General features: G+C 37.4%; 1 protein-coding gene across 1 annotated transcript; it reads right to left on the bottom strand.

Annotated features, from left to right (window-relative positions):
* Positions 1-2,293: 2,293 nt before the first annotated feature.
* arl5a (ADP-ribosylation factor-like 5A) lies at positions 2,294-13,149 on the bottom strand. The gene is made up of 6 exons (XM_057335523.1): positions 12,642-13,149; positions 4,402-4,462; positions 3,952-4,099; positions 3,772-3,855; positions 3,474-3,625; positions 2,294-2,789 (listed from the first exon to the last, which is right to left on the bottom strand). Exons 1-6 carry the CDS (start codon positions 12,685-12,687, stop codon positions 2,741-2,743), a joined length of 540 nt encoding a protein of 179 aa, XP_057191506.1. The 5' UTR covers positions 12,688-13,149; the 3' UTR covers positions 2,294-2,740.
* Positions 13,150-13,866: the final 717 nt, after the last annotated feature.

The raw sequence follows: 13,866 nt of genomic DNA, 5'->3' as shown, positions 1-13,866 counted from the left end.
CAACATCCTAGAACACTGCAGAAAGGAGGTTTAGTGAAAACTCTGAGTATATTAACCCTGAAATGAGGGAAACTCTGGGTTTTCCGTTTCAGAATGTGAGGTATGTCAAACCTGAGAAAGCGGGGTAACTCAAGCCCGTTTCTAAAGGAGAGGTATCTTATACTCAGAGTCAGTAACCATAGTAACTTACTCTGTGAACCTAACCTGGTCGGGAGCAGGTTTTCTTTGGTAAACCCAGAGTTTATTTCGATCTCCTCCCCCTTTTAAAGCGCAAGTGGTGTAACTCATCCATTCATTCATTAATACAGTCATTCATGGCACACATTTTGATTACACAGAGACCATCTCAGTGACTTATACTGTATGTCATATGTGCTTTTATAGAGGATTCATGAAGAGGCTGCATTAATTCATTGCAATGTACTTTGATTTCAGGAGAGCACCGAGTGGAATTTTGTCATTTCCCTGTGCATTTTTATTAAAACTGTACCGTTTTTCTTTACAGTGAATTAGATGTATCAAAATACATCTCATCCATCCTTACACATAAATAAAGTGCATGAATAAAGAAATGAATAAATACAGACATACATGCAGAAACGAAGCGATAAAGGTAATAAACAAGTAAACTTGACATGCAGCCATTCCAAGTGAAATCTGTTCAGAGCAGGATTCGAACCGGCGATCAGTCTAACTTTGCACGAGAGTCTGACGCCCTACAGGTGTCCTATACACCATAACGTCTTACTTGCGTAACTAGAGCACTCATGGCGAGTGAGAACATACGATTTTTTTATTATTTCTGTTGTTTCATTCATTTAATGATTGATTAATTTATTTGTTTATTGGTATCAATTTATTAATTTAAACTTAAGTCATTTTCAGGACATCAGTAAATCGAGCGGAAAGTTTGCCTCACTCTCATGTGCTTTCTGCCGCCATGTTGCTTTTTTTGGTGCTGTTGCCATGGTGAATCGTGCTATCTTCGCTCAATTGATGATGGCTTTTTAAATCAATGGTGCACGCGCGTAACCTAGAGTGAACTTACTCAGAGTGGATTGAACTAATTGAAATCACCTGTTCTGAAACCGAAAACTCAGAGTTGCGATTCTCTGAGTAAATCAACTCAGAGTTCACATTTTAACTCGGTGTTGGTTGAACCTCCTTATTGAAACAGGCCCCAGGACATGGACTGCAAACCCTGTGACGGAGGACAATGTTTACCATAATTAAAGCATAAGCAACTACAACATAAGTCAGTTGCGCACATGCCAGAAGTAAGGTGAGTTTGTGTATAACAGGTTTATTCTGCCTGTTGATGTTGATGGTCAAGGGGCAGGATGTACTTTCATATGTACTTGAAGCTTTAGTATTAACAACTCTAGTGCCAGGTTTCAAAGACAAGACTAGTCCCAGGCTAAAATGAAAGTTTGAGCTCTTTTAACTGAAAATAAATTGCCCTGACATACCTTAAAATATGTAATTCCCATTGTTTTGTCTCAAGATGCACACCAGAAATGTTTTTATCTAAGGCATTTTAATAAAAGCGACTTAAATATCCTAATTTAACAAAGGCATAGTCCCGGTTTAATCTATGCCTTGTCTGTGAAACCGGGCCCAGAAGTGTCGTCTCGTAGAACAAATTTATCACCCCTCATTAATAGGCTCTGAGGTACTACACGAGATCACCTTTTAGAGAATCTTTTTCTGGAGAAAAATCTGTCAAGGACTATTTACTGATCATACGTCCATGTTATCATTGCTACTCAAAAAGAATTACTGCAGTAAATAATACTAAAAAATCTGAAATATCTGCTCTGATCATAAATAAACTATGGCTACTGACAAATCGACATGGACCAGAACGATTGGTTTTATAAATACAAATAAAATGTTAATAAACTAAATACATTGAAAACTAAATAAACATATTATTAAAATTAAATAAACATTAAAAACTTACTTCTTTCTTTTTTAAATTAAGATCCGAGTTACCAAAGAAAACTGTTAGAAAGATATTAGAATATGTAACAGTATTTTAGTATAAATGTTCTGTCCAGAAAAAAAACTCCAAACAGCTACCGTTACTGTTACCGTGAAGATTGAGTGAGTTCAAAAGCAGTTCTCTGTTGCTTTCTAAACTGTTTATTACACATAACAGCTTTCTCTTACAGTATAAATACATTTTCAAACAATTATGAAGTTGTTCTTGCAAACCCCCTGGCGCCACCTAGAGGTAACTTTTTTTTAATGCATCGCAAGTTGTAATCAAAAGAGCAAGTTTGAAACGTCATAACAGATAAAAACACTTTATTTATTTAAGTGTATTTTACATGAGTGCAGTCTCTCTTTGCATGTTACAGTGTCTCCTCAGCCCAGAGGAGACAGAGTCAGGCACAGGCACAGAGTAAAAGAAAATACTGGACTGTACACACTGGGTAACACCATGTCAGGTACCTGGGCAAAGCAGCAAGGCCACTCCAGACAGAGATTTGTTCAACTAGAGACAAGTCATCTTAGGTCTGTGCTGCCTTATTCAACTGCAAAAAACACTGGGTTTTGCGAGTCCTGACATATTTCAGTTACTGTAGTTAGTTGTGGATTGTTTGTTCATAGTTCTCCATAATCTGTAATAAATTAATCAAGTTCTGGTGACGTCGCTAAGTCACCTTCACAGTGAGCGACAACCGGCCTCCACGCCGGTGGGAAAGAGAGAGAAGGAGCACACTGCAATCAGAGGTCATCTTACTCGCAGCCGTGACATCATCCACTCCAGACCCTGGCAGAGCCTGTGGACAGGAAACATACATTCAGCTTTAGCGTTTAACAATGACTATTTTCTGTCTTTCTTTTAATCTACATAAGATGAATGGTCACTAAATGTTTCATTTACACTTGCATTAAAAATGCTGAATGCAACCAACCCTATTAAGGGCTTTACGCATGCACAGTGTAAAATGTAAAAAACTTTGAATAACCATAACAACCAATTGGGTTAACAAGTGAAAAGTCAATACATGCATACAGCAGATAGTGTCGAGGAAAAGCAACAATCTACCACTGAAAGATCGGTGCGCTTTCTGTATTCCACTGGCACAAATAGCTTTATTGATTCTGTGAGGACTGGCCAGCACAAGAGCTCAAAAATGGCAAATTCTTGCTTAATAATAAAGACAAGTGTGGACTAGTCAGCATTTGTCAGACAGCAAATGCTGTCTATGCAAATTCGCACGCACTGTCAAACCAAAATTATTCCGACACCAGATATAAATTTAGATTTTTTTACTATAGTTCATTTATGTGAGGACAGCAAAATAAAGTAAACTCTGACATATCATACCCAAAAATTCTTAAAAACTGATAATTAACTGTGATAATGTGAGAAATGTTGATGGTGTTTGAATACATTTTGGTTTGACTGTATATTGTGGTCCTATTTGCCATATATCTGGAGTTGTTTCAAAAGGTCTTACCCTTCCCCAGTGAGGGCACAACAGGCCTGTATGTGCCACTGATGGTCTTTCACAGAGGTGAGCTGCAGACTCTGGGAAATCTCAGCAACAGACATACAATCCTTGACATCTTGTTTGTTGGCAAAAACCAACAAACCAGCCTTTTTCAGATCCTAAAAAAGAAAATAGGAAGTGACCAGTATAGCCCTCAACAGAGGAGAAAACCAGACATTACCACACATGACTATAATGTGTATGAGGTACATTCTGTGAAAATGATGATGTGGCCCCTCTTTACTTTTTGGTGGAATATACTCACCTCATGGGCTAACATCCTATAGAGCTCCTCTTTGGTCACTGAGATTCTCTCTCTGTCTGTACTGTCCACAACCACGATCACAAACTACAAAGGAAAAACACTTACTAAAACAAAGCATTTACAATTAAAGACAACTGTACATAAAAGGCAAAGGACACAAGGAGTATACAGAAAGCATACCTCAGTGTTAGTGTAGTAAGTGGTCCAAGACGAACGCAAAGATTCCTGTCCTCCAATGTCCCACATAAGGAAATGTGTGTTATTGACTACAATCTCCTCCACATTGCTGCCTATGGTGGGTGAAGTGTGCACCACCTCATTCATTGAGCTGGAAAACAGATCATAAACACAAACAAAAACAGGCCTGACGTGACGTAAAACAACACATCTATGTACAATAAATCAGGATGGCTTAAATTTGAATGTCAGAAACCAGATCTGATCATTGTATTTACTATGGGAGTCAATGGGGGATGAGATCGGTTTGGTTACTGACATTCTTTCAAATATCTTCCTTTCTGTTTAGCAAAACAAAGAAACATATACAGGTTTGGAACACCCTGAGGGTGAGTAAGTGATGACAGAACTTTCATTTCTGGGTGAACTATTCCTTTAAAGTGAAATACTTACAACTGATAAAGTATGGTGGTCTTTCCCGCATTGTCAAGACCAACAATAATGACTTTGTGCTCTGGGGAAAAAAGAAATACAATTGTCAAGTTGCTTTTATACCAGCACTGAAAAATCATTAATACAGCCTATTCATCGAAAAGATTCCATTTTTTTTTGCCTGAAGTAAAGGTAAAGTGAGATTCTTTCTGATAATTTGTTATTGGCATTGTGTATAAAATATGTCCCACATGTTTAGCATGAAATGAATAAATAAATAATATTAAATAATAAGTTTGAGTGTGCTGCTTTACCAGTTTTCCCATATGCTTGGAATTTCGTGAATGACAGGCGTGCCATTGTGTCATCCTATGCAATGCCATGTGACATCCTACAATAACTTTATAATGTATTATTGCTGCGTAAAACTCTTCTTACATAATTAAAGAGTGCAAATGAGAAAATACAATAAAAAGGTGAAATCATTGACAAACCTATAATAAAAAATGCTGGGTATCTGATGGAGACTATGAAGCCAGCATAGCTAAATGGATATAATTTAGCCACAATGTAATGTATGTGGTTAAATGATATCCATACAGGGCTCTAGACTAGACTAATTCAGAGCTTTTGCACTGGTGCGCCTAACTTTTTTTCTTCGGTGCACCAGCACAAAAGTTAGATTTTCGACCACATCTCATTTAACACCGCAGTTTTACCAGTTCACTTTTTTTTTTTAAATCGCTGTCCATATAGGCAAAATTGACTTGTAAATGATTAACTAACAATCTGGTCAACATAAAGTTCTTTATTTGAGGCACAATTCTACAAGAAAGGTAACTTATTGAAAAAGTGTTGGTGCTTAAAGTGCTTCACAGAACTGAAATTTAAACTTAAACATCTCAAGATAAATGGACCAGGGCTTGACATAACCTGGGAGGTTGATGGCTCCGTGTCAGAGCATTGCTTATGATTTTCGGACGGATCAGGCCTTAACTTAACATTATTAACGAAAAAGTTGTCAATCGTTCTTTTCATCTTCTCTCATCATCTGCGGCTACATCCACTCTGTTTAACTGACGGAGTAGGCTACTCACCTCTCTGTCTGACTGCAGCACACGCATGCATTGATACTCTTACTTTGATAGGTGAACTGTCTTTCCCGCGTGCCAGCACGACATTCGGGTTTTCCCAGATCACATTACATATGTCTAGTCAGTAACAATGACAGGTGAAAACATGCACGTCCCTTCGCGAGCATATCACGCTCTAATGAAGGGAAACGGGGAGTTACAAATTGCCCTCATTGTAATCCGTCAAAATAACGGACGGACGGCCTTCAGATCTTTCCGTCACTGGTAAAAAAAATCTGTCGGAATTTTTGGTTAATGCGACCTCTGGTAAACACACACGTCCAGGAATATCTGGACCGCGGCCAATCAGAGGGGGGTCCGCCCTTTACTATCTCTGATTGGTTTAGACCACGATACGGGCCTAATGTGTGTCTGTTGTTGAATCACAGGGAGACTTTCAGAGTCACAGAGACTTTTTTCTCCCTCGAATGGCTGGTCGCAGATTTTTTTTAGTCGCACCATTGAGAAATAAGGTCGCACTCTAGAGCCCTGCCATATTTCACTTGCCAGTGAAAATGTGACTTTCACTTGTTTTCAGTTCAACACTGCCTATTAGGTTAAACACCTATTGGTCTGATCTTTTCTTTTAAATATAACCATTCTGGTCAATCTATTAGTTGACAATAGTGGTGCAACGGATCATCATTGATCCGTGATCCATTCGGATCAATATCTTCGGTTCGGCACACACGTGATCCGCGGATTGATTTATGAAAAAAAAAGTTGTGCGCATGTTCAGTCCACACACAGCGTGGTCATGGCGAGCGGAGGAACGGAGGAGCTTGAATGCCCCGCGTCATTTAAATCCCCTGTATGGGAGCATTTTGGCTTCCCTGTCAAATATAATGATGAAGGAAAGAGGTTAGTGGATAAAACCGTGACGGTGTGTAGGCACTGTGGCACAAGAAAGACATATGACAGTGGAAACACATCAAGCATGGCCACGCATTTGAAGCGACATCACCCCGGTGATTCACTGACAGGAGTGAAAACGAAGGCTGCTCAACAACCGCTTATCACCGCGGCATTTAAGCAGCCCCTTGTTGCACAATCAGACCGGGCTAAAGCCATCACAAACGCTATCGGTGTGTTTATAGGTGCCGACATGAGGCCATATTCGGTTGTGCAAAACGAGGGCTTTAAACACATGCTGAAAGTGCTTGAGCCACGTTATGACATCCCGTCACGCACCCACTTCAGCGAAAAGATTGTGCCAGATCTTTATGAGGAGGAGAAGAGTGCACTTTAAGTTGATTTTATATATTTTAATTTAATAATTTAAAAGTGTTAATAAACAAAAAGACAAAACTTGTGTTTATTTGTCTTGTCTTTTTTTTTTTTGCTGATCCGAAAAATTATCCGATCCGTGACTCTGATCCGAGAAACGATCCGAACCGTGAGTTTTTTGATCCGTTGCACCCCTAGTTGACAAGCCATTCCTTTTTTATGAGCAGAGTAGACAGCACATTTTTTGTCCAAAAATGCAGGTGAAAGGTAGTGTGATTGTCATAGGCAGGGTATACACAGAAATCATGGAGCTAAATTTAATACTTTTTAAAACCTTTTATAAGACTCTTTCTATACATTTTAAGACCTCATCACCACTTCAAGTTTAAATCGTACATTGGCGACACTTACATTTACAATACTGATTGTAAGATAGCACAACTAAACAGTCTTAGTTTGTGATAACTTTTTATTAAGGCAACATAATTCAGAAGGGTGGGAACGAAGCCCCAGAGAATTAATTGAGTGACTAACCCAATGCAAGGTTTATTATAAAGAGAATCGAGGCTACGCTAATTGCCTTCCAACACACAGAACAGTACGCCATACGGTTATTCCCATAGACGGCCCTCAGCCACCGTTCCAACTCTTTATCCTCCAACCATTTGCATGAAAACTTGCATTTCCTCATTTGTCAACGATGCTGTTCAACAACCGGGTGTAAATGGACCTCCCACTATTCGCCTACGCAATGATTAAATTCAGGCTAACTTTAGCGTATGAAAATATGCTACAAAATGTAATACCTTGGAAAATGGCATTTAAGACTTCTTAAAAGCCTTAATTTTCTCTGAATTGATTTATCAACTTTTAATACTTTTTAAGACCCCGAAGATACCCTGCATAGGACATCAACATGCCACGCTGATGGAATAAGGAATTGCTCCGCCCTGCTGTACGGCCAACCTTAAAATGTTTATTGCTCGCTTACAGGCAACCACACTGCAGTCAAATCTATTTCGAGCTGTTATTGTTTATATGGATACAGGTGGTTGCAACTTGCAACTGCAAAAACACCAAAGGTATTACAGCATGGTGACGTGGTAACTATAAGGGTGTGCCATGAAGGGCAAACAGCTTCCATAAAAAAGCCTGCAACATGACACTCCATGCAAGACAATACACAATAGGCAAATAAACAGGTAATGCAAAATCTCAGTCTAATTTAACTGACTTCCACATTCAAAACAGCCATCATTCTTCTCCACTGTACACAAAATAAGCCCAGCAGAGCATAGGTTTATATTCAATTTAATTACATTCAAATGTATTTGTATATAGAGCTTTTGACAGTGTTGCATTGATTCAAAGCAGGTTTACATAGAGCAGCTTTACATGATATATGGGTCAAAGACGAAAAAGGGTTTAAGCATAAAAATTATAATACTGTAATACTGCCTTAAATTGTTGTTGTTAAAAAAAAGTTTTCTGTTTAATTTAATTGCATTTGTTTTTCTGAGTAAAAATAAATATCATACATTTTTCCCTGATTTACAGAAGGCACTCACTAAAATGTAACTAAGTGTAACAATCTTGTCAGGCATATTTACAACAAAAATAAATGTATGACATATTATGACTAATTACTTTCACCCCAAATGCTAATTAGTTGTAATTGCACTTTTATAATTTGCTAATATCCTATAGGTTTTGCCCATTTGTCAATAATAATTTTTTACTCATTTAAAGCACAATAAAATGAAATATGCTCCCTCATTCTTTTATATATTTTAATATGTTCAAGTCAGAATAAGCACGTTGTTTGAATTTGTACATGAATATTGTGTTACACTGAATGACAATGTAACATTATATCAACCAAATTTTGACATTTTATTCTCCAAAAACTTAGTTGAAACCATAAAGTAGACATTTTTCTTACATTTAATGTGCATCCTATGTATGGACATAAAATCACTTTTGTAAATTTCTTTTGATGGGGACATCTTAACGTCTTTGATCCATATATCGGTCACCTTATTTGGGTTTTATACAACTGATCATTAAAACACATTGGGCTGGTAATATAAGGGTTCATATACAGCTGTGCGAAACATTTTTAATTTTGACAAATGTCACATAAAAGGGAAATGAAAGTCTACAGTTTACACAGGATGTGGCAAAACATTTTGTAGTCTTAACAGAACTAACATTTGCTGAATCTGAGACAAACACAACAAAATGACGCAGAGCTAAAAGCTTTACTCCAAGTAATCACTGGACTACCATTTGTGAGCCAACAACGAAGAGTTTAGAAATATTCATAATTCTATTAAGTAATAAGTCCCTCTACTGAAAATCAAGATGACTGATGATGACAATAGATGTGGAAAAACTCTCTAAAAGAGACTGAACTGCATTCAGTCATGCATGACTGTTTACTATGACTGTGAACTTTCAGATTATTATTATTATTATTGTCTGGAAAGCAATCAAAAAAGGGTCCCAGGATGAGGCTAATACAGATGTGCTTTCCATGTAAACCGACAAATCTTAAATACAGAAAACCAAATGCTTATTTCAAGCCATAAAAACATGTATATGATCAACAAACTGCTCCATGTAGCACAAGGCTGACTTCGACAAGGGAAAGGTATGACTAAATCTAGCCGGATCTAAGGGTAGGGTTGGTGTGTCAAGAATCTAACAAGTAAATTCAAAGAATGTCTCACATTCTCACTAGCCTGAGGTTTAATTTTAACTGGTACAGGACGGGTAGATATTCAAACAACAGCCGAATCTCATTGTTTGCAAAGTCAAATAAATTATTAATAATGAAAAGGAAACAAAGTTTGCAAGAAGGCAACATTTCAGGATGTTCGGATTATATCATTTTATCAATATTCAACGAAATGGTTTGAAAGAGAATTTAAAGGAATAGTTCACCTCAAAATGAAAATTCTGTCATCATCTTACCCTGTTGTCATTTTAAACGTGTGACTTTCTTTCTTCTGCAAAACACAAAATATATTTTGAAAAAACACTGGTCCCCACTGACCTCTATTGTATGGACACAAAATGCAAGTCAATGGGGTTAACAACATTTTTCAAAACATCTTCTTTTGTGTTCTGCAGAAGAAAAAGTCATACAGGTTTGAAATGATAAGAGGGTGTGTAAATAATGACAGAATTTTCATTCTGAAGGTGAACTATCCCTTCAAGCAGGGTTGCATGTCTTGACAGTAGGGCTGCAACGACGCGTCGATGTGCGTGAAATGCGTCGACGCTTCGTATTATTTACGTTTATCTGCTGTAACAGCAGTTTCTGTTCCCGGGCGTGTGTAAGTTAATCAGCAGAACAAGAGAAAGTATAATACACCCGACAAACAGCGATCGAGAGTTAGTGTAAGTTAGTGAATGGACGGAGGAATTCCCCCTAACGTTACCCCCAGAATGCGATCATCACAGCATGGACACGCAATCACAAATGGACGGAGAGGGGCACGTAGATGTAGACTTTCATAATAAATTACTTTTTTGTAATTTACTTTTTTGTAATGTAAAACTACGCTTTACATTAATGATTTACATTAACGCTATTGTACTAGTGTAAGTTAGCGTATGTGAACCTTTGCAGATTGTGACCCTGCTTAAATTACTCTTAAGCTTCAAAAAGGTCTGACTATCATGAAACCACCAATGCACTTTTTATGTCATTCGATAGCTTTATGCGGGGAATAAACCAATATAGCATAATGAAGAAACTCTGACCTCCGCTGGTGCTGTCTGTCAATCACCACTGTCAGCATGCGTGTGTACGGTGACGGTCAGGACGCTACTCTTCCCAACATGTTCCAATGTTTTCATTATTCTTCATAATGACAAGATGATAGTCTATGGTTTTGTTTAAAATGTATTTTGATAGAGACTGTATAGCTTAGTTTATTAGAAGCGGTCTGAATATGTTGCGTCTTCATACGAAATAACTCTTTTTAAACCTCTGATTTAACTGTATACTGTCGGATTGATGCAACGCACTATGTGTTAAACATGTAACATATCATCTCTTCTCGTTGTGTTCTAACTATTATTTACTTTGGGGAGCAAAATGATCCCCGGGACTTCAGAAGGAGTAGGTGCTTTAAGCGCATCATTGTGCGTCCGGGATGCACATAACTGTAAATAACGAAGCGAATGCATTAAGCGCTCCCGGTGCGCAGGCTCGCTTTAACGCCACTCTGCATTAGAGTCTTTTATACGGTGACAGTTTTGTACAATAAACAGAGACAGATAGTAGTATTTTACTTTTACTCAATTACATTATGAGACTGATAATAGAGTCGGATATTACTTGGAGGAAAAAAATACAGAGCATATATCATGCTCTAGTATTTCATATATACATTTTTTAATGTTTTTACATTTACATTTAGTCATTTAGCAGACGCTTTTATCCAAAGCGACCTACAAGATGAGGGAAACAATGGAAGCAATTGGAACAACATAAGGACAACAAAAAGCATAAGTGCAATAAGTACTGTATCAAAGGTAAAAAAATGTTTTAAGTACATAAAAAATCTGTATTTTTTACTTTTAAAATTAAAACTACTTAATTAAAAGAAGATGGTGATTTTAATGTAAACACGGATTAAAATGTTAAAACAACAATATTTATTTATAAAATGTAGTGGAGTAAAAAGTATGATTTGCTTTATAATCTAAGAAAATACTATAATTTATTGTTTATTTGCAAAGTTTGCCAAAGGATTAATAAAGTAACCCAAAAAATCTTTATTAGATTAATAAAAAATAATAATCGTTAGATTAGTCGACAATTAAAATAATCGTTAGTTGCAGCCCTACTTGACAGTGGACAGAATACTGATGCAAAAATTATGCAGTATGAAACGCCTTTGAATCACTTATTGGGCCTCACCTAGAAAGCCTACTGCTACTGTGCCAACTTGCAGGTAACAGTCTCCACCTTGACTCTCATGTTACAAGGCTGGTTCATATCACAATGATCTGTACAGCTAATGAGTAAGGTGAGCGCCGAGAGAAACCTTCCACTGGGTTATGTTGCCATTGACATTGAAAACTTGTCTTGTTCATGTTTAAGGGAGACAAATTCATTTGCAATACCCCATACACTGATATGCATCTTGTATTTCAGACAAGATAACAGTACGGATATGTACAAACCACTTGCACAGTTACTAAAAAACAACATTTAGAGTAAATGAAATATCACTGACTAATGATGACACAAACTCCACCACTCTATGGCACCATTATTCTGTATGCTGGAGGCAAGCATGCTAATCTATTTTCAAATCTGATCATTTACTTTCACATTCACTTTAAATTGTCCTGTTACGTTCTATCAATACCTGACTAGACACATCAAACAACAACACTAAGACAGTGGAACTGTCAAGCACCCAAAACATATAACTGAAATAAAACAGACTTCTAGATCTAATTATGATCAAATACCTCCATATATTAAGTGAAATTTGCATAAACGTGTCACGTGGCTTACAATGATGCATACCAATTATTCCTAGATTTCAGGTTTCGATCCTCCACACAGACAGTACTTCACATGACAGCATTCAGGAACACACCTGTCAATACTCAACCTAAAACGTGTAACGTAATTCAAAAATTTATTTATTGATGCCTTGTCGATTATTTAATGCCAGGTCAGAGAGTGAACAGTCTGAGCTGATCAACATATATGAAACGTGTTTTCTGAATAATCTCATTTTATATAAGCAACAATATCGATGTTTTCAAGGGAAACTAGCAGGTTAGCAAACGGGCTAATTCAGTCGGTTGAAACGCGTTCAATATGATGACACCCGTACGCTTTTAAGGTAGATATACTATTAGACGTACCTTGATGGTTAAAAAGCCTCCATAACTTTGTGAATACGATTCCCATCGCTGGTGTACGGGCCCCGGGAAACACCACCCGGGAATGGAAATGAATCTGCTGCTAGCCAGCTAAGCTAACGACTACAAACTAGAGCTCTCAGTAACAGGGATTCAGTCCTTAATTTTTCTCGTGTGAACGGTATCCATGGCTCATGAGGACGGAGTTTCAAAATACTGCATCATTTCAGTGCTGTCATCGCTGGAGGTAAAAGAAATGAAGGCGTTCATTTGGCTCTGCTTGCTGTCAGTTCCCTGCAGTAGTCCGACGAGCGTCTGTCCGTGTGCGCTCGCTGCCGCAACAACCGCTGAACGCAATCAAAGCCGCTACTCGCTTACAGCCACGCACCACTCACCGGAAGTCTCACGATGTTTCGGAACTGTGTGTGCTACCTACGTAGACAACATGACGTTGTGCGATTGGCAAGGCGATTAAAATGCTCCCGTATACTAGGCTTGTTCGACTTGATGCGGCGTCGAAAGATCCGACAGGCGGATGACATCAAAGTACCGCGAGAGCGATTCGAAAGCAAACGTTTTATGTTTTTTCGAATCGCTCTCGCGGTACTTTGATGTCATCCGACTGTCGGATCTTTCATCTTACTTGATTTTGAGACACAGATTTAATTTCACTGACAGCAAATGAACCGACACAAGTATTTCTGCATTTGTTAGAAATAGCCTACATGATCGTATCTGTGTAGCAGACAGGTCTATGTGAAAAACAATATATAAAAATATAATATATAAAAAGTAAATACATATATAAACATGCATTTAAGCGGAATATAGAACTAAGTATTTGACTCAAAGACCATGTACAGTAAATTTCTGAAAATTGATTAAACATTTGTTTGTTGCTGTTAATACAAATTGTTATACAAATTATAAAACGATTATGTGATTTCACCCATAGATAAGATTTCACCCATCTGTCCTTGCTGTTTAAGTGATCTCTTTTATTTATTAATAATTTAACTTGAATCCAAAAGAGCAATATGATAAATTAAATAGGTGACCTAATGCTACACACGTGTAATAAATGTATATATAATATACATGTAATAACTTAAAAGGCAATCATAGACTATCAATTTAACATTTTAACTATGGAATATCGAATAAAATCCGGAATAGATTATGAATACTGCATGATCTCACTTTAAATGCCCATATCCTTCTTATCTGC

Source organism: Triplophysa rosa, linkage group LG6 (assembly GCF_024868665.1).
Source record: "Triplophysa rosa linkage group LG6, Trosa_1v2, whole genome shotgun sequence".
Classification (NCBI taxonomy): domain Eukaryota; kingdom Metazoa; phylum Chordata; class Actinopteri; order Cypriniformes; family Nemacheilidae; genus Triplophysa; species Triplophysa rosa.
The sequence above is the reverse complement of the archived record's forward strand: the minus strand, read 5'-3'. Positions and strand labels throughout refer to the sequence as shown.

What these genes read in the sequence shown, in the direction of transcription:
- arl5a (XM_057335523.1), bottom strand. Translation starts at nt 12,687, where the DNA reads ATGGGAATCGTATTCACAAAGTTATGGAGGCTTTTTAACCATCAAG. An exon ending in ACCACCATACTTTATCAGTT is followed by an intron (nt 4,100 to 4,401) that starts GTAAGTATTTCA and finishes TCTGTTTTCCAG; the next exon opens with CTCAATGAATGAGGTGGTGC. An exon ending in TGTGCCCTCACTGGGGAAGG is followed by an intron (nt 2,790 to 3,473) that starts GTAAGACCTTTT and finishes TCCTGTCCACAG; the next exon opens with GCTCTGCCAGGGTCTGGAGT.